The following is a 21827-nucleotide window of genomic DNA, read 5'->3' as shown; positions in this document are numbered from 1 at the left end:
ACTTTACATTGGATTAGATTTTTTATATTGTATATAAATCATGTATATTGTTAAAAATTTGAGATTGATTTAGATAGATATAAGATAAAAAGGTAGATTATTGAATCTGCTTTTAGAAGGCAACTGCTAGTTTTAAATATTTTACATTGGATTGGATTTTTATATATTATATACAAATTTTGTATATTGATACAAATATGAGATTGATTTTGTTAGAAAATACTGTACATATATTTCTAATCATGTTCAATGTATTGTACCTATGCAGTCCATTTAACAATGTAATGCAAATTGCTAGCCCTTGAAAGTTATTATTACCAACTAATTAGGATATAAAGAAATGCAGGATAGTAGTTAGTCATTACAATTAAACTTGTAGTCATATTAGGTATATTTTCAAAGTCAAGCAGAAATATATTTTAGATAGACAGGTCATCTTCAAACACTTCAGAGATCTGCAGAATATGGCATTTAAGATGTTTTAATAACATAGATAATTTTTCTTCTTTTTATGACTATGAGACATATCTGCTCTGGCAGCATGAAACTATTTGAGAGGAGATGATGGGCATGAAGAAACTCCATATGGAGTTTACTTTCATTGTGGCAAAAGTTAGCCACTGGGCAAGAACAGGCCCTTCCCTCAACTGCTGACAGTATGCTGTCCAAATGAATGAATAGGACATAAATAAAAGGACTTCTGATGATTGCTAAGACAAGGTAGGAAAGCTCTTTAGAAAATCCTGCATCACTGATGAGTCTTTCAAATATGCTAGGCCTCTAGACCAAACATGGATGCCCCAGCTTTGCAGAGAAACCTCAGATAACCAGGTGGCTAGTTGTTTCCGTAATAACTCACATTTTTTAGAAGTTGTTTGTTTGCATTTCCTGTTTAACTAGGCAATATTATTTCCTTCTTGGGTCTCTGAGGGAGTTGAAGATAGTTATAATTTTCCATGTCAACAATTTCAGAAAAGAAACTCACTAAAGAGGTGTAAAGTGTGTAAGTTTGAGAGATATCAAAGGTAGTTTTTGGTAGGTAATACAAGTTAGGATAGAAAGTGAATTAAGCACATTTTGGACTCACCAAAATAGGATAGATAACAGAATATATTCCCTGGATTTGTCAAATGCAAATGGACTAGACATTGTTGATATATTGATTGCCTGTATATATTTCATATTGTACTTATTGTATGTAGTTTTTCTTAGTTATAACTTTTTCATTTTAGACAAAAAAGGGGAAATGTGGTGGTATTTTATTTGTGCACCCAATAAAGACTATCTGAGGATCAGAGGAAAAAGTCAGCCACTGTATTAAACATAGAGGTCAGGGAGTAGTAGCACACACTCTTAATCCTAGCATCTAGGAGGCAGAGATTCATTTGGATCTATGTGAGTTCAAGGCTACATTGGAAAAAGAGCCAGGCAGGGTGGCATGAACCTTTAATCTCAGTGCCAGTTAGCCATAGAGGTCTGGAATTCTGTATAGACAGACAGGAATAATAGATCTGGGTGGAAAGAAAAAAGTGATGTAGCTGGATGGAAAGAGGAAGATGGAAGGGCAGAGAAAGGTATGTAGGTGTGAGTATACAGGAAGTATCTCTCTCTTTGCCTGAGGATTTCCTAGCAGTAAGAAAATGGCTGGCTTCTTTCTGCTTTTCTGGTCTCTCAGTTTTCACCTCAATATCTGGCTCCAGTTTTTTTTTTTTTTTTGTATTAGTAAGACCATTTTGCAATTTGTCTTACAAATCTACCTTTTTTTCTTTCTGTTCAACATAGTGTGTGAAAACTTAGGTAAAATAATTACACAAATGAAGGAGATCAAGGAGATATAAACAGAAATGAAGAAGTAACATATCATTACTTGAACACAATATGAATTTATACATGGAAGACCCTAAATAGTCCACCATTAAACATCTATAGCTGTTAAGTGCATTTAGCAAACTAAAGGGATAAAAATATCAAAAGCTATTCTATATACAAAGAACAAATATACCAAGAAAGAAATAGGAAACAGTATAATTTAGAAATAAACTCAAATAAAAATGACATTTATTGGGGTAAAACAAAGTGAAAGACATGTCTTTCATAAAATAAAATTTTTTAATATTGATTAAAAAAAGATGAAGAAGATATGAAAAGTTGGAAAGACTGCCTATTCTAAAGTATTCATAGGATTAATATTTTGAAAATAATCATTTCACCAAAAGCAAACTGAAAATTCAATGCAATTTCTTAAAAATTCCCATTCACTTTTTACATAATTTAAAATATTAATCAAAATTTATATGGAAACACCAAAGACCCAGGAAAGATCAAATTATCCTGAATATTTAAATAACTACTTTAGGTATCCCCATTCCAGATTTTAAGTAATAATACAGATTTATAATGAAAACTGAATGGTGCTTCTGTAAAAACAGACATGTTGATCAATGCAACATAATTAAAAACAGAGATGTAATTTTGCATGATTTGAGATACTGTGGCCAAAAATGGACACTAGAGAAAAGACAGCATCCTCAAGTTATGATGCTGGTCAGAATGTAAGTGCATCCATATCCCTTACCCTGAACACACACTCTCTCTCTCTCTCTCTCTCTCTCTCTCTCTCTCTCTCTCTCTCTCTCTCTCTCTCTCTCACACACACACACACACACACACACACACACACACACACACACACACACACAGAATTCTTATGAGTGGAAATAGCAGACTCTTAATTAATTATGGTTATACCCAAAAATTAGTATATCTCTCAATCCTCATCACAGAAGATTCTTGCAATAGATAACAACTAACACTGAAGCCCACACCTGGTCACTATACAGAAATTATAAGACATCTTTTTTTGTTTGTTTGTTTTTGTGACAGGGTTTGTTTGGGTTGTTTTGCTGACCATCCTGGGTCTCTCTCTGTAGACCAAGCTGACCTCAAACTCACAGAGATCTGCCTGACTCTGCTTCCCGAGTGCTGGGATTAAAGTTGTGCATCACCACCACCCAGCATCAAAATACTCACTCTTAAATGCAATTTCTACATCAAATTTTCTTCAAGATTTTAGATATATGCAGAAGAGGAGGGAGAAAGACTGTAAGAGCCGTAGGTGGAAGATAATTTCAAAAAAGTTATAATATTCAAACTCAACATTGCAAAGTCACATATGACTTCCTGAACTTGTCACAACATGCACAAAACATGCACAAGTCCAAGCCAGAAAATTTCTCAGCATATAAATGACATCTATGTAAAATGAGATACAAGTGGGAAAAAAAATGTGTGTAAAGATGCTGATCATCACTAATGATTAGGAAAGTTAAAACCAATACTATAATATCACTGTATAATCATTAAAAAACAGCAAAAAACATTGAAGATGATTCTAAGACTTAGGAAATGTTGATGATGATGGTGAGCATGTGAAATAACAGTGTCCCTGTGGAAGCTTCAGTAGTTAGTATTCAAAAACACACAGAACACATAACCAGAAATCCCACTTCTGTATGCACATCCCCAATAATAGAAAGCATGATCTCAAAGTGATGCTTTCATAATTATAGTCTTGTTGACAATAGCAAACCAGTGCAATCAATGAAATGTCCCTTAGTTGATGAAAGGTGATGGAATTTTTATTCATTTTCAGAAACAAAGGATATCTTATCCTAAGGCAAAAACTTAAGTTTCATCATATATTAACAACACACACACACACACACACACACACACACACACACACACACACACACACACATATGCATGCATGAGAGAGAGAAAGAATTATCAAGAGAAAAAAATTGTTTTAAATAATGGAAAAATGATCTGAAAATATGTTTATTCTAAAGAAATAAAGTGGTTAAAAAGCACATGGAGGCCAGGTGGTGGTGGCGCATGCCTTTAATCCCAGAATTCGGGAGGCAGAGCCAGGAGGATCTCTGTGAGTTCGAGGCCAGCCTGGGCTACCAAGTGAGTCCCAGGAAAGGCGCAAAACTACACAGAGAAACTCTGTCTCGAAAAACCAAAAAAAAAAAAAAAAAAAAAAAAAAAAAGCACATGGAGCATGGTGAGATGATGGGTAGAGTGAGATGATAGCAGAGAGGGTGAAAATTAGTTAAATGGAAGATTTCATAACCACTAGAAAGAAAAAGTTTGAATATCTTGGACATAAAAGAAAATATAAATTTTTGAGAAGCTAATACCATATGATTTGATAACTGTATACAATGTACATGTATCAAAATAACACACTGTACTATAAGAAAAAAATGCAAACTACTGGTTGAAAATAAATGGGAGACAGAGAACAAATGCAATGTTGCAATTATTCTTTGAACTTTACAGATGCTTACATGAGCAGTCTTCATTCAGTGGGAGTTTGAGGAAAGCAGGTGCTCTTTTTAAAAATGACACTGTCAGGGTCACTTCCTCCCCAGCATTCCGAAGAACCTGAACCTGGAAACAGAAAAAGAGTAAAATAATGTACCCATCATTAGTTGTACATTTTCTTATGGTTATCAGCTCTAGGCATTATTGATTGTCTTCCCACCTCTTGATTTTCTCAACACTTTGTGAGCGATAAAAGGATAACTTCCTCAAGAGTGCTGTCTTATATCCACTACTTCTCATGCTTATGCCTTTTGTCTTTTTTTTTTTTTTTGGTTTTTCGAGACAGGGTTTCTCTGTGTAGCTTTGTGCCTTTCCTGGAACTCACTTGGCAGCCCAAGCTGGCCTCGAACTCACAGAGATCCGCCTGGCTCTGCCTCCTGAGTGCTGGGGTTAAAGGCGTGCACCACCACCGCCTGGCTTGCTGCTGTCTTAAACACTGCAATTTGAACCTCCCAGTAACATCCATGGAACACCTCCTGAGGTGTTTATCTTAGGCAGTGTTAGAGATGAGATTGCAAAGTCTACAGAATGATATATGTTAAGTAATCTTGTAGCCACTGTATCTGTTAGTTTAATTACTGCTTAATGGGGATGTCTTTTGTACTGTAAAATTCAATAATCTTTGACAATAAAAGGAAACTAATCTTGCAGGTATGGACCAAAGAATAATTGTAAAGCTTCATGAATTTATCAAAAACCTTCTTCAAAACTTTATTCACTCTTTTCTTTTCTCTGAGAAGCTGAGAAAATAAAGGAGTTTGGTATAATCAGTAATTCTCAATATTTGAAATTATAGAATAAGTAGGTCAAGTTTTATCTGCAAAAATGGTCCTGATTTCCTAAAAATCAAAGCAAAATAGAAAACAGTCAATGGAAAAATCAGTGTATGAAAGGAAAGTTGAGTAAGAAATGTGTAGGTCTCAATGTAGTTGTAGCAAATCACACAAATGTGGGTATGATTATAAACTTTGAGGTAAACCACAGGAAGAATTAAGAATCTTTAATGACTAAGGATGCTGAGCACTTCCTTAAATCTCTTTTAGCCATTTAAGGTTCTTCTGTTGTAAATTCTCTGTTTAGCTCTGTAGCCCTTTAAAAATTGGATTGTTAGTATTTTGATGGCTAATTTCTTGAGTTCTTTATATATTTTGGAGATCAGCTCTCTGTCAGATATGGGGTTGGTGAAGATCTTTTCCCATTCTGTAGGCTGTCATTTTGTGTTATTTACACTGTCCTTTGATACAAAGTCTCAGTTTCAGAATTGTACAGACACTTTGGAAATCAGTATGGTAGCTTCTCAGAAAAGTGGGCATCAACCTGCCTCAAGACCCAAGGAATGTTTAATCATACCACAAGGACATTTGCTCAGCTACTCATGGCAGCATTACTTGTAATAGCCAGAACCTGGAAACAACCTAGAGGCCCTTAAACCAAAGAAAGGATAAAGAAAATGTGGTACATATACACATTAGAGTACTACTCAACAGTAAAAAGCAATGACATCATGGAATTTGCAGGAAAATGGATAGAACTAGAAAATATTCTGAGTAAGGGAACCAGAACTCAGGAAGACAAACAGGGTATGCACTCACTCATAAGTGGGTATTAGATGTAAAGCAAAGGATAACCAGAGTACAACCCACAGCTCCAGAGAAGCTAACTAACAAGAAGGACTCTAAGAAGAATACATGGATCACCCTGGGAAGGGGAAATAGATGAGAATTCCTGAATAAACTAGGGGTGATGGGGAGCAACAGAGAGTAAGGGATGGTGATTAGAATGCAAGGGAATGAGATGGTTGAACTGAAACAGGGATGGAGTGGGAGAACAATGAAAGAGAAAACTTAATGGAGGGAGACATTATTGGGATAGGGAGAAATCTAGTGCTAGGGAAGTTTCCAGGAATCCACAAGGATGATCCCAGCTTAGACTACTAGCAAGAGTGGAAAGGGTGCCTGAATTGGCTTACTCTGGTAACAAGATTGATGAATACCCTGTCATCATAGAGTAACTAATATAATGGAAGCAGATGTAGAGATCCATAGCCAAGCACCATGCTGAACTCCAGAAGTCCAGTTGAACTGAAGGAAGAGGGATTCTATGAGCAAGGGGCCTCAAGATCATGATGGGGGAAACTACAGAGACAATGAAATCAAGCTAGTGGGAACTCATGAAATTTAGACCACCAGATTTAGAGCCTGCATAGGACTGGACTAGACCCTCTGCATAAGTGAGATATTTCTGTAGCTTGGTCTGATTAAGGGGCCTCTGGCAGTAGGATCAGGATCCATCCCTGGTGCATGATCTGGCTTTTGGGAGCCCATTACTTATGGTGGGACACATTGCACAGCCTTGGTATAGGGGAAGGGTCTTTGACCTGCCTCAACTGAATGTACCAGGCATTGCTGACTCCCCATGGGAGGCATTACCTTTTTGGAAGAGGGAATGGGGGGGTAGTTTGGAGGGAGGAGGCTGGGGAGAGCAGGAGGAGGGAAGAGAATGGGATCTGTGGTTTGTATGTAAAATATATAAAAACTTCATAATAAAGACAAAAAAAATTTTTAATGAAGAAATAGTTAAAGAAACACAAAAAATGCATTACTCATAGGTATGCAGACAATCTCCTTCCTTTTGGGAATTTCCAGTTGTTCTTTAAGTCCTCTTTCCCAAACAGAGAGACTGTGCAACCAGAACAGAGGTTAGGGTTTCTCATCCTGACACTGCAGAAATCCTACCCTGAAGCAAAAGCCTAGGGTGGTAAGCAAGGTCCACTATTCCTGTCAACTTGCTTCCCCTCAATCCCCCCCCCCCAAAAAAAAAGGCTGACTGGCTATAAATCTCCAACTAGAACATCCCTTTAATAACTAGTGACACCAGAAGGTTAATTTGGAAAGCTCTTTCATCTCTTCAGGCTAAGCAAACAGAGAACAGTGGGATTTCCAGTGAAAAAAATCAACCAACCAGAATTGAATGTTGCAAATAAACCATTCACTACATAGTCTAAAAGGATCAATATCCAGAACTGTGATTTAAAAGTGAATTTCTATTAAAAAAAGCATAGGAAACTAACATAGAATCTTTATTAACAATTATCTAACATAATTTTTAAAAAGTTGAAGATGAAATAAAAATAATTTTAAGCAAAAAAAATTAATGACAGCTTGGAAGAGAACATAACAACCAGCTCATGGCAAGGTAAACCAACTTTTAGAAATGATGACAAAGACCATAAAATGAACTTTAAAATATCTTGTAAGAATTTACAGTTGCATTTATTTAGTTGAAATGTCATAAACACTCAGAAAAGAAACATCAAATTCTAAAATCATTAAAACAGAATTCATAGAACAGAAAAGTATAGTGACATATGTAGAATATTTTCTAGAGTAGAGAAGAGGAGAACAGTGAATCACCAGGAGAAAGAGCTTCAGAGACATATGTGAACACTCTTACATATCTTTACATAAACGAAATGACAAAATATGTAAAGATACTACATCTTGATTAGATGGAGTTTAATCTAAGAATACAACATTATTTAACATTATAAAATAAATCTGTATAATGAATCATACTGAAAAAATTAAGTTCACCCCAAATATAAAACTGTTGACAAAATTGAATCCACATCTATAATAGACACTGAATAACAGCAGAAGCAAAGTTCCTGGAATAGATACATGTAAAGGTTTGAAAAGCTGTGAATAGCATCATTCTATCTGAAGAAAGACAGAACCAGAATTCTCCATGCTTATAAAATAATGTATATTGTTGATAATTATTCTAGTCAAAATTTTAATTGGAGGTGCTAAATCAGAGTAATACAATGACCTAAAAATAGGAATGCAAATTTAAAAGGGAGAAATGGAATTATCTTCAGTTACAGATTGCATGATGATTTTTTTGGACAGTAGGAAGTGTGTTAGAATTAAAAATAATAGTCACAGGTCATCAGCTTAATGATATGGGATCAGTGTACTTTCAACGCATTTCTGTGAGGTGACAACAAAAAAATACTGATTTTATAAATAAAGCCATATATAAAAGCAATAGCAATATGAAGCATTCATGCACTAATCTGACAGAAGTTATGAAAATACTATGCACTTAAATATACAGAATATTACTACTAGTATTTCTTTAACATATTTAAGTATGTGTTACTCAATATTGTTAAGATTTGATTTATATCACTATCTGACCTATAGATTGAAATATATTGTAATGGAGACCCAAAAACCTTTTCTAAAGAAATTGTCAAATTGATTTTGATATTTCTTCACATAGAAATTCAAAAATTATAGGATATACACTGCAGGAGGGTATGGCTGATTAGTGAACATTAATTTCTAGGAAGACTGAAATAATGATATTGTTTTATATATATATGGAATATGTTCAGACATAGACATAAAGACATATTGTAAGTCATAAAAATAAAGAACTTGAAAGTATATCAAATCAAAATTTGGTGATGAAACAAGTAGTTCAGCAAAATGTGATCTAAGTAATCAAACAGATATATTCCTAAGAACATATATCAACACTAATTCATAAAATATGTACAATGCGACTACTATTAGGAAAAGGCAAATACTACCATAATTTTTTTACAGTTTCTAAAAAAAAGCAGTGCCAGGTGTTGCTAAGGCTGTTTAGGAATGAGAAGGAAGGAGAATTCTCATATCTGACTGACAGAAATGAAAGAAGTATGTGTGGACATCAGGATGTAATCACACTGTCAGGCATTTGACATATATGATTAGTTTTCATTTCAGTATTTTCATTAATCACACAAAATAATGAGTTCCATTACATATTCATAAGTATATATGACTTGAGACTACTCATTTGTAATCACCCTCAGACCAACCTCCTCCATCATCCCTTTTACTTCTCACTGCCTTGTCTTCCCCAAGATAGCTTCTTCTGCTTTCATGCATTACGTGAGTATGTGTTATTAAATGAATGTTTCAGAGAATATGAAAGAAGATATAATAAGACACCTTTTAAACTGTCATGTGATCTCTCTATAAATACATGTATTCATGCATGAAAGAGAACACTTTTGTCTTTCTCAGTCTGGCATGATATTTCTAGTCCCATCTATTTTTTTGAAAGGAATATTTTTTCCTTCTTCTGTACAGATGAATAATAAAATTCTATTGTGTGTATGCACTGCAATTTCCTTATTCATTTGTTCTTGGGCATCTAGCATGTTGTTATTTCTTGATCACTGTGAAAAATGATAGAGTAAAAATAGAAATGTAAGTATCGTTATGGAATGCTTACTTAGATTCCTTTGTGTTAAACTTAGGAGTGATATAACCGCATCACTTTTAATTTTAATCTATTGTATTAATTTTTTATACAATCTAACTTAATAATGTTTTGTCCCTCCCCCAGCTCCTCCCAGATCTTTCCCACCTTACTACTCACCCAACTTTATGTTCTTTCACCCTCCAAACAACAAAATAAAACAAGAAACAAGCACAAAGAGGAAAACAAAAACAAACAGTAAAATGTAACTAGAGTTTTCCTGCCTGGCCCACAGTCAGGGCAAATCTCTGTCACCCACCAGTCCCACAGCCACTCAGACCCAACCAAGTAAACACAGAGACTTATATTGCTTTTTAAGTTTGTAAGTTTGTAACTGTATGGCCGTGGCAGGTGCTGTGGGATGGTCTGTATGTCAAATGTGTTGCTGATTGGTCAATGAATAAATCACTGATTGGCAGTGGCCAGGCAGGAAGTATAGGCGGGACTAACAGAGAGGAAAATTGAGAGAACAGGAAGCTGGGAGAGGAGACACTGCCAGCCGCCATCAGGACAAGGAAGATGTAAAGTAACGGTAAGCCACAAGCCACGTGGCAAGGTATAGATTAATAGAAATAGATTAATTTAAGCTGTAAGAACAGTTAGCAAGAAGCCTGCCACGGCCATACAGTTTGTAACCAAAATAAGTCTCTGTGTTTACTTGATCGGGTTTGAGCGTCTTGGGACTGGCGGGTGAGAGAAATTTGCCCTGACTGTGGGCCAGGCAGAAAAACTCTAGCAACAAATGGCGTCCAACGTGGTGGCAAGAGATTCCACCTAAAACCTGAAAAAAAAAAGATTCTAAAACGGAGCTAAAAACAGTTCCTAATTGTCTCTCTCAAATGAGCGGCAGCTGCTGGTTTGAGCTACTGGCGGGTTCCTAGTGTGCGCGCTCGACCTGCGGTATGGCGGGAATGAGGCCTCTGAAAGTGGCACATTAAGCTGTGTGGTAGATTTAGCCTTTGGTAGTACAAAACAAAAAAAGAGGTTTCTGGGCTACATGCTGCTTGGATAAAAGCATAGACCCACGATGGCTCCCAGAGCTGGCGGTAAGCGTACCGCCGCCATGTTGGGAAACTGAAGTGGGCGGAGCCAGCAGCCACAGCACCAGCGCCGTTTCAGGCTTAGAAGGCTACAGTTCAAAACAATAGGCTCAAGCTAATATAAAAAAAATAAGCCACGTAAAGATGGCTACCACACAAAGAATCTGGATTATGTTCTCTTTGATATTCGTAACTAAAGAAAAACATTTGATTACAAAAGCTGTTGAGTTATGCCAAAATGTATATTTTAAAGGTACATTGACTTCAAAATTTGGATATAAGGATATGTTGCTTTGGAAAGGAGATTCTGCTTTTGTTTCCACAGAAAGCAAGAGGCTATGGATTTGTTCCAGATTAAGACACATCAGGTTTGACCAGCCAAGACCACCTGAAAGGTCTCCGATGACACCATGGCCCAGATGATCCAACATCCAGAACCGTTTCAAGGCAACTGGCTCAGATGATACAGCCTCACGGACTACTCCATGATCCTAAAATTTTCTTTGTTTCCCCAGAAGATACAGCGCCCCCCTCCAGCAGAAAGTAGTAAGAGAAGCTACGCCCAAATTCCCAAATATACCAAGCTGACTTTGGAGATATGTAAAGGTTAAAACCTTCCTTTTTAAGAAAAGAAAAGGGGAGGTGCTGTGGGATGGTCTGTATGTCAAATGTGTTGCTGATTGGTCAATGAATAAATCACTGATTGGCAGTGGCCAGGCAGGAAGTATAGGCGGGACTAACAGAGAGGAAAATTGAGAGAACAGGAAGCTGGGAGAGGAGACACTGCCAGCCGCCATCAGGACAAGGAAGATGTAAAGTAACGGTAAGCCACAAGCCACATGGCAAGGTATAGATTAATAGAAATAGATTAATTTAAGCTGTAAGAACAGTTAGCAAGAAGCCTGCCACGGCCATACAGTTTGTAACCAAAATAAGTCTCTGTGTTTACTTGATCGGGTTTGAGCGGCTTGGGACTGGCGGGTGAGAGAGATTTGCCCTGACTGTGGGCCAGGCAGAAAAACTCTAGCAACAGGCAGGCTTCTTGCTAACTGTTCTTATAGCTTAAATTAATCCATTTCTATTAATCTATACCTTGCCACGTGGCTCGTGGCTTACCAGCATCTTCATATGCTGTTTGTATGCTGTTTGTCATCGCGGCAGTTGGCAGTGTCTCTCACTCAGCCTTCCACTTCCCAGCTTTATTCTCCTCCTTATCCTGCCTATACTTCCTGCCTGGCCACTGGCCAATCATTGATTTATTTATTGACAAATCAGAGCAACACGTTTGCCATACAGACCATCCCACAGCAGAAAAACACCAATAAAATAAGAAAAAAATGTCAAAACAAAGGAAAATGAGACAAATATTCCAAAAAATTACCACTGAGGTCAGTTTGTGTTGTCCAACAATTTCTGAGCATGGGGCCTGCTGTGGAGTGTGATTGATATTATCCAGTGATATTATTGGTGAAACTTGATTTCCCCTTTGCCAGCAGGTATCAGTTGCAGATAGCCTCTTGATTAGGGGTGGGAACTCATGTTCATTTCCCACTCTCAACACTGAGAACCCATCTCACTTGAATCATTTCTATATCACCTGTCAGATTGTCAGGTGACAAAAATTTTCTAGGACCTTGTATTTGCACCTTCATTCTCCTGATTATACCAATTTACTATGTTGGAACTTTTCAATTCTATTCACTCTCAAATGTCAATTCTAGCTGTTATTTCCCATGTTATTAGAACCCTTGTCACAAATTGATCACTGATGCCTATTACTTGAAATTTTATCCTGTGTTTTTCCCCTGGGAGTTTCAGAGTTTTGAGTCCTACATTATAGCATTTAATCCACATTAAACTAATTTGATACAACATGAGCAATAACATTATATTTTCAACTTTCAATTGTGAAAGTCCAGTTTTTCTAGCATGATTTGCTAAATATGCTTTCTTTTCTGTAATGTCACAATAGAAGTATATGTTCATTTTTAAGTCTATATTTTATTTCCATTTGTCTACATTGTTGTGTGTGGTTTTCATTTTTACCTTGGAAAAGTTTTTTATTGGGACAGATTAATGACATTGACATTTCAAGTTGATTATATAGCTTGCTGTCTTTCTGAAAATGTTTATCAGATATCAAGTTTTTAGTTGGACTCTTGGAGCACTGAAGCATAAGTACAGGTGGCCTGGAAATAGGGATGTGTTGACTTCTTCTTTTTTAATAGGCTTGTCTTTAAGCTCAATCTCTTCTTTGAATTTTCCAGTAAAAACTTAAAGTAATACTTTGAATAAACATTGCACTAATGAACACTCTATTTTATTCCTTGTTTTTTGGGGAAAATCTTAGATTTTTTGCCATTTAGTAAAATGCTGGATGTTGTGGAATATTAGCTAAAAATGTGTTACATTCCTTTATGCTGTAGAATATTTGTTTAATGATGCAAAGATATGTTGCATTCTTTTAGGCTGCATTTGTTTAAATCTGTGAATCTGTGTTGCTTTGCCTGTCCAAAAAAACCTGATTGGTCTATTAAAGAGATTAACAGCTAGTAGCTAGGCAGGAGAGAGAAATAGACTGGGCTGGCAGGCAGAGAGACTAAATAGGAGAAATCTAGAAAAGAAGGAAAAGGGAGAAAAGAAGAAAGAGAGAGGACAGCAGGGGTCAGCCATGCTGGCAGCCAGCCAGCTATGGATCAAGAAAGAAAGACATACATTAGAGAAAAATAAAGGCCCAAAGGAAAAAGTTAGGCAGAATAATTTAAGAAACACTGGATAGAAACAAGCCAAGTTATGGTTGGGCATTCTATAGGTAATAGTAAGTCTCTCTGTGTTTATTTGGTAGCTGGGTGGTGGGCCCCCAAAGAGCAAAGAATAAAAAGCAATAAACCACAGTTTGATATAGACTTGTCAAATATAATACAGTATGGTGATATTTTATTTGTACTGAAATGTGATTTTATTTGTATGTTAATAAATAAAGTTGCCTGGGGTTCAGAGCTAATAATAAGCCATAGTGGAGCTGGGCAATCGTGGTGCACGCCTTTAATCCCAGCACTTGGGAGGCAGAGCTAGGTAGATCTCTGTGTGGTCAAGGATACAGCCAGCATTGGAGACACAGGCCTTTAATCTCAATACCAACCATAGAAGACCTGGAGGTCTGTACAGACAGGCAGTGACAAGGCAGTCATGTGGTTGGGTTTACATCCAATGAGAAGGCAAAACAGAAAGTCTATATAAAGACAAACACACAGGAAGTAGGTCTCTCTTGGCTGAAGAGGCTAGCTGCAGCAGATGGGTAAGGCTCTTAGCTCTGATCTCTTGGCTTCTTTGCATTGGTTCTGTGTTTCTTATTTAATAAGACAGTTGTTTACATCTATAATACAGCCTTCATTATGTTGAGGTAATGTCCCTCTATTTGGAATTCCTTTAATTATGAAGAAATGTTGAACTGTGTTATAGATCTTTTGTGCACTTCTTGAGATGATTTTATGATTTCTGCTCCTTAGTTCTATTTATGAGTTGTATTATTTTTATTGATTAGATATGTTGAACAATCCTGCATCCCTACTTTCAACTTGTTGTATTTAGAATCTGGAAATGTCAGTAACAGATTATCTTGATACAGTCAATTGATGTGAACAGGCCATCCTAAATATGGGTAGTATCACCAATGGTTTGGGGGGTCTCACACTGAGTAAAAGAAGAACATGAACCTAATATAAGTATCAGTTACTTTCTGTTTTATAACTGTGAAAGCAATGTGATTTATGACCTCCTGCTGCCATATTGCCCCTGCCATGATATATTGGACTCCATGAAGCTGTGTGCCTAAATACATCATTTATCCTAATGCTTTGATCAGATATTTTGTCACAACTATGAGAAAAGTAACACATACAAACGTTGGTACTAAGAAGTAGAACTGTTGCTAAAATAAATCTGACAGTGTTTCTGTTAGGGCTTTGTGACTTTATGGCTTTAGACTCTATTTCAGCAATTTGCGGTAGAAATGTCTTTCCATGATATAAATTGAGCTTAATGAGACATTCTGGTGAAAATTTGGAAGAAAAAAAATAAAAATAAAATGGATCCTTGAAGATCCAGAGTAGATTAAGGACTCTATTATGAACTGTTCAAAGGGATATTCATTTGATAGTCATTTGACATCCAGGAATCCTCTTCTGGCAAAGAATCTTGTTTAGGTAAGCACAGAAAACAATTTAGTAGTCGTAGACTGTACTTGGTTTGGTTAGCCACACGACCTCTTCTTTTAAGAAAGGACACAAGAGGCTATTTTACCTCCATCTACTATGAATATGCACCTTCTTCAAACAATGCACATACAAATGCTGGTCACTCATTTGCATTGAGCTACAAAGATAAAGCCTCTGAACTCTGATGATAAATTTTTCTTTCCCTAATGACCTTTTAAGCTCTCTGTTCAACTTATTCCATATGTATCCTGATGCTGTGGGATGTCTTTCTGTATGCTGTGAATATGTGTTGCTCTGATTGGTTGATAAATAAAGCTGTTTGGCCAGTGATAAAGCAGAATAAGTTTAGATGGTACATTCCAACTGAAAAGAGAGGAGAGAAGGATATCAGCCTGCCGCACAAGGAAGAAGAGGCCAGCAGAACAGTAAAGCCACTGAACACATTGCAAAATATAGATTAATAGAAATGGGTTAATTTAAGACATGAGAGCTAGCTAGCAGGAGGCCTGTCATAGACCATACAGTTTGTAAATAATATAAAGCCTCTCAGTAATTATTTTATAAGTTGCTGTGTGACCACAGGGCCAGGCAGGACTGGAGAAAACTTTTCATTATATTTGGCCCCAATTCATTATGGAGTTTGCTTTCTTTGTGGTAAAAGTTAGCCACTGGGCAAAAAGTGCCCTTGCCTCAATTGTTTGCCAGGATATTGTACATATAGGACCCATAGGAAAATGACCACTGGATTTTGCCAAAACTAGGTAAGATGGTTCTTCAGGTTTCTGCTTTGCAGAAGAGACTACCAGATATTATACAGGATACAAGGAGAAGTGACTGAGAGACTCTAGGCCTACAGGTTGAACATGTATTCCCCAACATTGCAGAGGAACTTTGGATGACCATTCAGGTAGCCAAATTTCTCTGTCATTTCTAGAATTATGGAAGTTGCTTGCAATACACTTCCTGTTTTCTCAGATAATATTAAGTCCTTCTGGAGTCTTTGATATAGTTGAAAATTATAGCTATCTAGCTATAATTTTCCTTAGTTATAATGAAAGATAAATTAGACAAAATTTTTGACTAAAAAATAGGATAGATGATAGAATATTTTCTTTTTTTTTCTTTTTTTAACTAGACAAGCAAACTTTTATTGAAGCTTACATTGAGTTACAGAAATAAATTTCAAATGATTAAAAGCCCAACACCAATGAAAAGAAATTATGGCACCCAAACTTCCCATCCTGCAATCACACTAGGATCACTATTTAATCTACTGTTGGTTTTCTGGGCTTTTCCTACATAAACCTCTGCAAATTTCAACATTAGAATTTGTAATTCTGTAAGATGAGGGAATTAGACCTCAAACCAACAAAATCTCATGGGTTACAAAATCCAGCTTAAATAAGCACTGGTCCTCGAAATTCAAACTTTAGGTGCTGTGCTCATTACAGAGTCAGACTGATAAAGTTGATTTGAGGCTTCCCCAATGAACATTCAATCAACAGCATGCTTAAAGTAACAATCCAGACAGTGATCCAACCACTTGATTTCAAACCAAGTAGATTCTATGTTTAGAAACACTAAAACAGTGTTTCGTTATAAATACGGAAGAAACAGAGCATCACTGCATCAGTCCAGAAACTACCAAGAAAATAGTAAGAAGGCAATAAATAGGAAATTTAGTCCATTTTGCTCTTTTCCCAGCTGTTTATATCCCACAATATCTGCAAATGCCACTAACATTCCAACTCTTAAAAGACTATATTTCTAGTCCCATTAAATATTTCAGAATATTGAGTTGTTTTGTGTGTTCATACATTTACTACCTGGCTGAGTAACCTGGATAGTCCTCACTCTGGAAAGCTTTTCATTTGATCATGTGAACACCATGGTGAAGGAAGACCACATAGGAACAGGTGAAGTCAGAACAACTCACATGCAGCAAAAAAAAAAAAAATTTACAACTTCTAAGTCACAGATGGAAATGCCACAGATTTTCCTTTGAATCAAATTTTCTTTTAGTAGAAATCAGTGGCTCTAGGTTAAAAGTTGACTGCACGTACTGAGGTCAGAATGTTTACGATTAAGTAGCTGCCTTGACTCAGTGGACTTCCTCCAATCACTGCTTAATAAGTTAGTGAAGGCATGGCAGGTACTCCATTAAAGCTAAAAGTGCACTGCACAGCCAACCAGTTCCATCAAGGTTTTTTTTTATGAGTTCTCTCCTAACCAACCCTGGAGACTGAACTCTTTTGATTTAATACATTCAGTTTTGTCATTTATCTTCCACAGTTCATGTCAATAAGGAGGCCACATTCTTATGTCTTAAAAAAATTAAGCCAGGGACCATCTCAAAAATCCCACCTGGGGTATAAGATTTATATATATATGCAATTTTGGGAAGAGGAAAAGACACCATGGTGAGAGAAAAAAATCAGTCACCGGACTATAAAAGCAGTAACAACTATAAAAACAATAGAACACAAAAGAGTAACTGGAATCAGCATTTTCTTATAAGGACTCACCTTGTGGAAGAAAAACTTTAATTGCCATTGCATAAAACACCTGTATGAAGTAAAAATTGGTCTTGAATAACATTAGTAGAGAATATGCTTTAGAAAGTGGAGATAACGATGTAAAAACTCTGGCAGCAAATTAATAGAACAGTTGCAGAGGCTAGCAATCTAATGAGGACAAAAGACTTGTCTGTGGGGGATTTTGGGCAATACCTGCAGAAATATTACACTGTGCATAAACCAAATTGAATCATTTTCACAAGTGTTATAAGGATTCATACCATCAAAGTTCTTTTCTACATGCACTTCAATTTCACAGCAAGAGTGGCATAGAACACCTAAACACAGAGGAGAGCATTCATGCAAGATATCTAACTCTCATGAGTGACATCCTTTGCAGTAACACCATCTTTCTTGTAGATCTAACTGGTCCATAACTGCTGGGTAGAACTCACTCATCAGAATTTCCAGGGTTTGATCTGGCTGATTGATTACTCGGCTCTCTGGGAAATCCAAAGTATACAAGTACCAACAGTCAGAATTCATATGTCCCATACAATATGCTGCTCCATTTGGGAAAATTGCATTAAGAAACTCAATTTCTTCCTGGAAATTCCAGTGTGGGTACCCTTGGTGAGAAGGCTTCATTAAATTCTTATGGGAATAAAAGAAGCTTTGAATTGAGTCAAACCCACTGTAATCCCAAGCAAGCTTCAATAGGGGAATCAGTGTTTTCAATAAGAGGGTTGTACCACATGTCGTCAAAATGAAATGTCTCTTGCAGACAAACATGCTACTCTCACTGAGTACATAAGTTTCCTGCTTGTCAGCCTTTGTCACACTTATGATTGAGCACTGCACATTCTTTAAAAGGACATCCCACTCAGAACTTGGGATGGTACAAAGATCCCCAGATCCCTGGCTTGCATCGCACTACTGCCTGGAGAACTAGACCTCCAGCAGTTTCTTGGTCCTTTCAAAAAAATGTACAGCTTCCATCATTGTGAGACTAGGGAACAACCAACAACCATAGAAAATCAAGTAAATTAAATCTCTCTCCCACCGCTCCTGGTGCTGCTGCGAATTGTTCCAGCTATGTTACTAAAGTTCAGGATCCTTTTTTTTTGCTATAATTTTATATTAACTTCTTTTTTAAGATCTAATAAAATTTTTTCTGGATATTTTTGTGAGTGGAAGTTGAATGTGAGTCTGTTGGAAATAGAGGAAGATACAGTTCAGTCTCTTGTAGTCCGCTACTTTCCCATTAGAGAGAGTTGAGTGAGCACTAGCTAATGTCACCGGCCATACTGTGTAAGCCAGAATATTTTGTTTAATTTTGCCAAATATGAATGGACTAGACATTGTAACTATAATTCTTGCTTGATAACTGTTTATTATATATAATTTTACTATGCTAAAGTTAAAACCTTTTTTTTTATTAGACAGAACAGGGGAAGTGTTGTGGGATGTCTTTCTGTATGCTGTGAAAATATGTTGCTCTGAATGGTTGACAATAAAGCTCTTTGTCCAATGGTGAGGCAGAATAAGGTTAGGCATTCCAACTGGAGAGAAAGGAGAAGGAGAGCAGAGAGGACACCAGCATGCTGCCCAAGGAACAAGTCACAGAACATGCAGCAAAACATACATTAATAGAAATGGGTTAATTTAAGATATAAGAGCTAGCTAGCAAGACGCTTGCCATGGGCCATACAGTTGATAATTAATATTAAGTCTCTGAGTGATTATTTTATAAGAGGCTGTGAGACCACAGGGCTGGGTGGGACTGGAGAAAACTTCTGGCTATATCCTGTTATCAAGTAGCTGGTCCTGTTCTTCTTGAATTGTTTTGTTAATATGAAAATATGACAAAATGGTGTCATTTGTGAAACTTTTAGATAGAATCCTCTATTCACTATCTTATGCCTATTTAACATTGATATGATTAAAATCAGATGCAACATGGCAAGGAATATGTGTACTGCAAAATGATTGTGTGACCTGATCTAATTATCAAAACAAAGAACCACTTTCACTAGATCCCTAAATAATCCAATTCCTCCTTCTGAGGCCCATAAAAAGAAACACTAAACCATAATGAAAGCCCTCTGGGTACTTTCATTACTGTGACCTGCTGCTCCTTTGTTGTATATCTTTGCTCTGAAAGAAATTTTTTCTTGATTTTTTTTTCTTTTCAGACTCTGAGTTCATTTAATTTCCTTCAATATGAAGCCAATAACCCAGAAAGATATGATCCCAACCCTGACCAATCTGTCTATATTTCTTTTTAAATCTTAAGAATTTATGTGATGTTGAATTTAAAAGTAAAGGACTAGTTTATTTGGCATAGGGTAGCATTCAAGCTATGTCATGATTGATGCTCATCATTCTCATTCAATTCTACAGTGAGAGAGAACAATAAGGAGTTGATAGAGATTTGAAAAATGTGTGCTATTCAGTGAGGAAAGGTACTTTCCTTACCAAATAGAAAAAGGAAAAGTACTTTTTTTTCACAATTTTTTTTTTTTTTTTTTGTGAAAACAGCTGTGATCTTTAAAGAGTTTAACTCTGTTAAAGAAAAATGGATAACAATGCTAAGAAATAGTGTCTGGAGGACATGATCCCATCAATCAGACTTAATCTTGTAAAAATGCAAATTGATTTGACAGAAGAGAGGTTAATTTGAGAACACTACTGAAGGTGTTTTAGCTTCTCAAAGGCAAATTACCAGGAAATATTTTCTCAGGGTAGACAGTCAGAAATTAATTAAAATGTGATCCAATGAACCAGGCTCCATCCTGTGTTAGCATTAGAAATTGGCTACATCATTCAAGTGGTATTAGTTTTTTAGACATAAAATGCAAGACACTCTGAGGTGTCAAAGAGCCTTATCCCATGTTTCCAAGGAAATATCCATGTGTATCAGTGTCAGAGTCCCTGAGAGGCTACTGTATGTTAAGTATCAATTTGAAATGTGTAGAAATATGATTGTCAACTTCATTATGAACTTGTTGATATTTAGAGTCATCATAGAGATAAACCTCTGGGCATGTGTGTGAGAGGTTATCTAGATTAGGGCAATTAAAGGAGAAAACCAACCTTAAATATAGACAGTTCCATTTCACAATCTATCATTTAGCACTGAATAAAAAGGAATGAGAATGAGCATTTATTCTCTGCTTATTGAGAGTGGGTGAATTCAATGGGAAGAGGTGCACCTCCTCCCTTTTCACGATGAAAATAATCCCTGGGACTGTAAGACTAAATTTGTTTCCTGAGGTCATTTTTGTCAGATATTTTGTTGCAATGATGTGAATAGCTCTACTATACTCAAAAACCATAACAAGGACAGTAATACAAGGAAGTCAGTATTTCATCAGACATACAAGTACTTGATAATTTTACACTTTAAAACTGATTAACAAATAAACAAATAATTTTTTCTTTACAAATTTTGAATATTTCTCAAAACATGACAGAAAATATTACTTCAAAAGGATTTAAGAACTTTTATGCTTATATGATGAATGAGATTTTACAGGAAATATATAACCTTCCTGAGACATATTTGGTATGCATCATTTTGGCATTTACCATAATAATTCACATAACATTGAAAACTGGTTTAATAATATTAACAAAGGTGAGTTATTATTGGGAGTGATGCAGGCTTTGCAAGGTAGCAATGAAGTCTCACATAAAAATATTTTTTCTCTGGAATCTGTTAACTAGGATTTACAAGATAGTAATGAAAACTTACATAGCAGGCTCCTTAGTTTGGAATCTGCTAACTTACTACAAGAACATTAGTCCATTAATAATAAATGTACAAACAGATTTGATTTTATTCATACTAAATATGAATACTTAATGGATAGAACAATCACTATCCATGATGAAGTTGTTGCTAATCAAACACTTTATAATGAAGAAAGATTATCATTAACTGATAAAATAATGTCTATGAAATCATGGGTCTCAGAAGAACATAAAATGTTGCATGATTCCATGAAATCTCTTGAATCTCTTACCACAAAGGAGGTTCATTCTCTGGAACAGACCCTAGGTGCTCATTTGCAAGCCCTGGAAGAAACTCGCAGTAAAGATGACAAGGGACCTAACAAGCAGAAAGGCAAGACAATACAGGTTGTGACATCTCCAGATGACTCTCATACAATGGCTTATCCTGTCATCATCCATGAGAGGCCAGCAGATAATAGACATCCTGAGCCATATGTGGACTATAGATTACAACCTATTCTGATGAGAGATATTTAAAAATATAAAGAAAGTGGTAGTCACTTATGACATACACTCAACATAAGTAAGACAGATTTTAAGTTCAT

The 21827-nt window shown here is 36.2% G+C and overlaps 1 protein-coding gene and 1 pseudogene across 12 annotated transcripts in view; both read right to left on the bottom strand.

Moving 5' to 3' along the window:
- Sntg1 (syntrophin gamma 1) overlaps nt 1-21827 on the bottom strand; it is a 728018-nt gene that overhangs the window by 267408 nt on the left and 438783 nt on the right. For 11 of the 12 annotated variants that reach the window (XM_052717737.1, XM_052717738.1, XM_052717736.1 and 8 more), the window contains one exon: nt 4356-4458. In XM_052717737.1, the coding sequence (XP_052573697.1) occupies nt 4356-4458 (103 nt within the window). Of the gene's footprint in view, nt 1-4355; nt 4459-17493; nt 17534-21827 lie in introns of all 12 variants that reach the window. The other variant, XM_052717744.1, reaches the window with a different exon arrangement.
- Nucleotides 17540-19974, bottom strand: LOC128097329 (S-adenosylmethionine decarboxylase proenzyme-like; annotated as a pseudogene).

Source organism: Peromyscus californicus, unplaced genomic scaffold (assembly GCF_007827085.1).
Source record: "Peromyscus californicus insignis strain IS unplaced genomic scaffold, ASM782708v3 Scaffold_5__1_contigs__length_169319896, whole genome shotgun sequence".
Classification (NCBI taxonomy): Eukaryota; Metazoa; Chordata; class Mammalia; order Rodentia; family Cricetidae; genus Peromyscus; species Peromyscus californicus.
The sequence above is the reverse complement of the archived record's forward strand: the minus strand, read 5'-3'. Positions and strand labels throughout refer to the sequence as shown.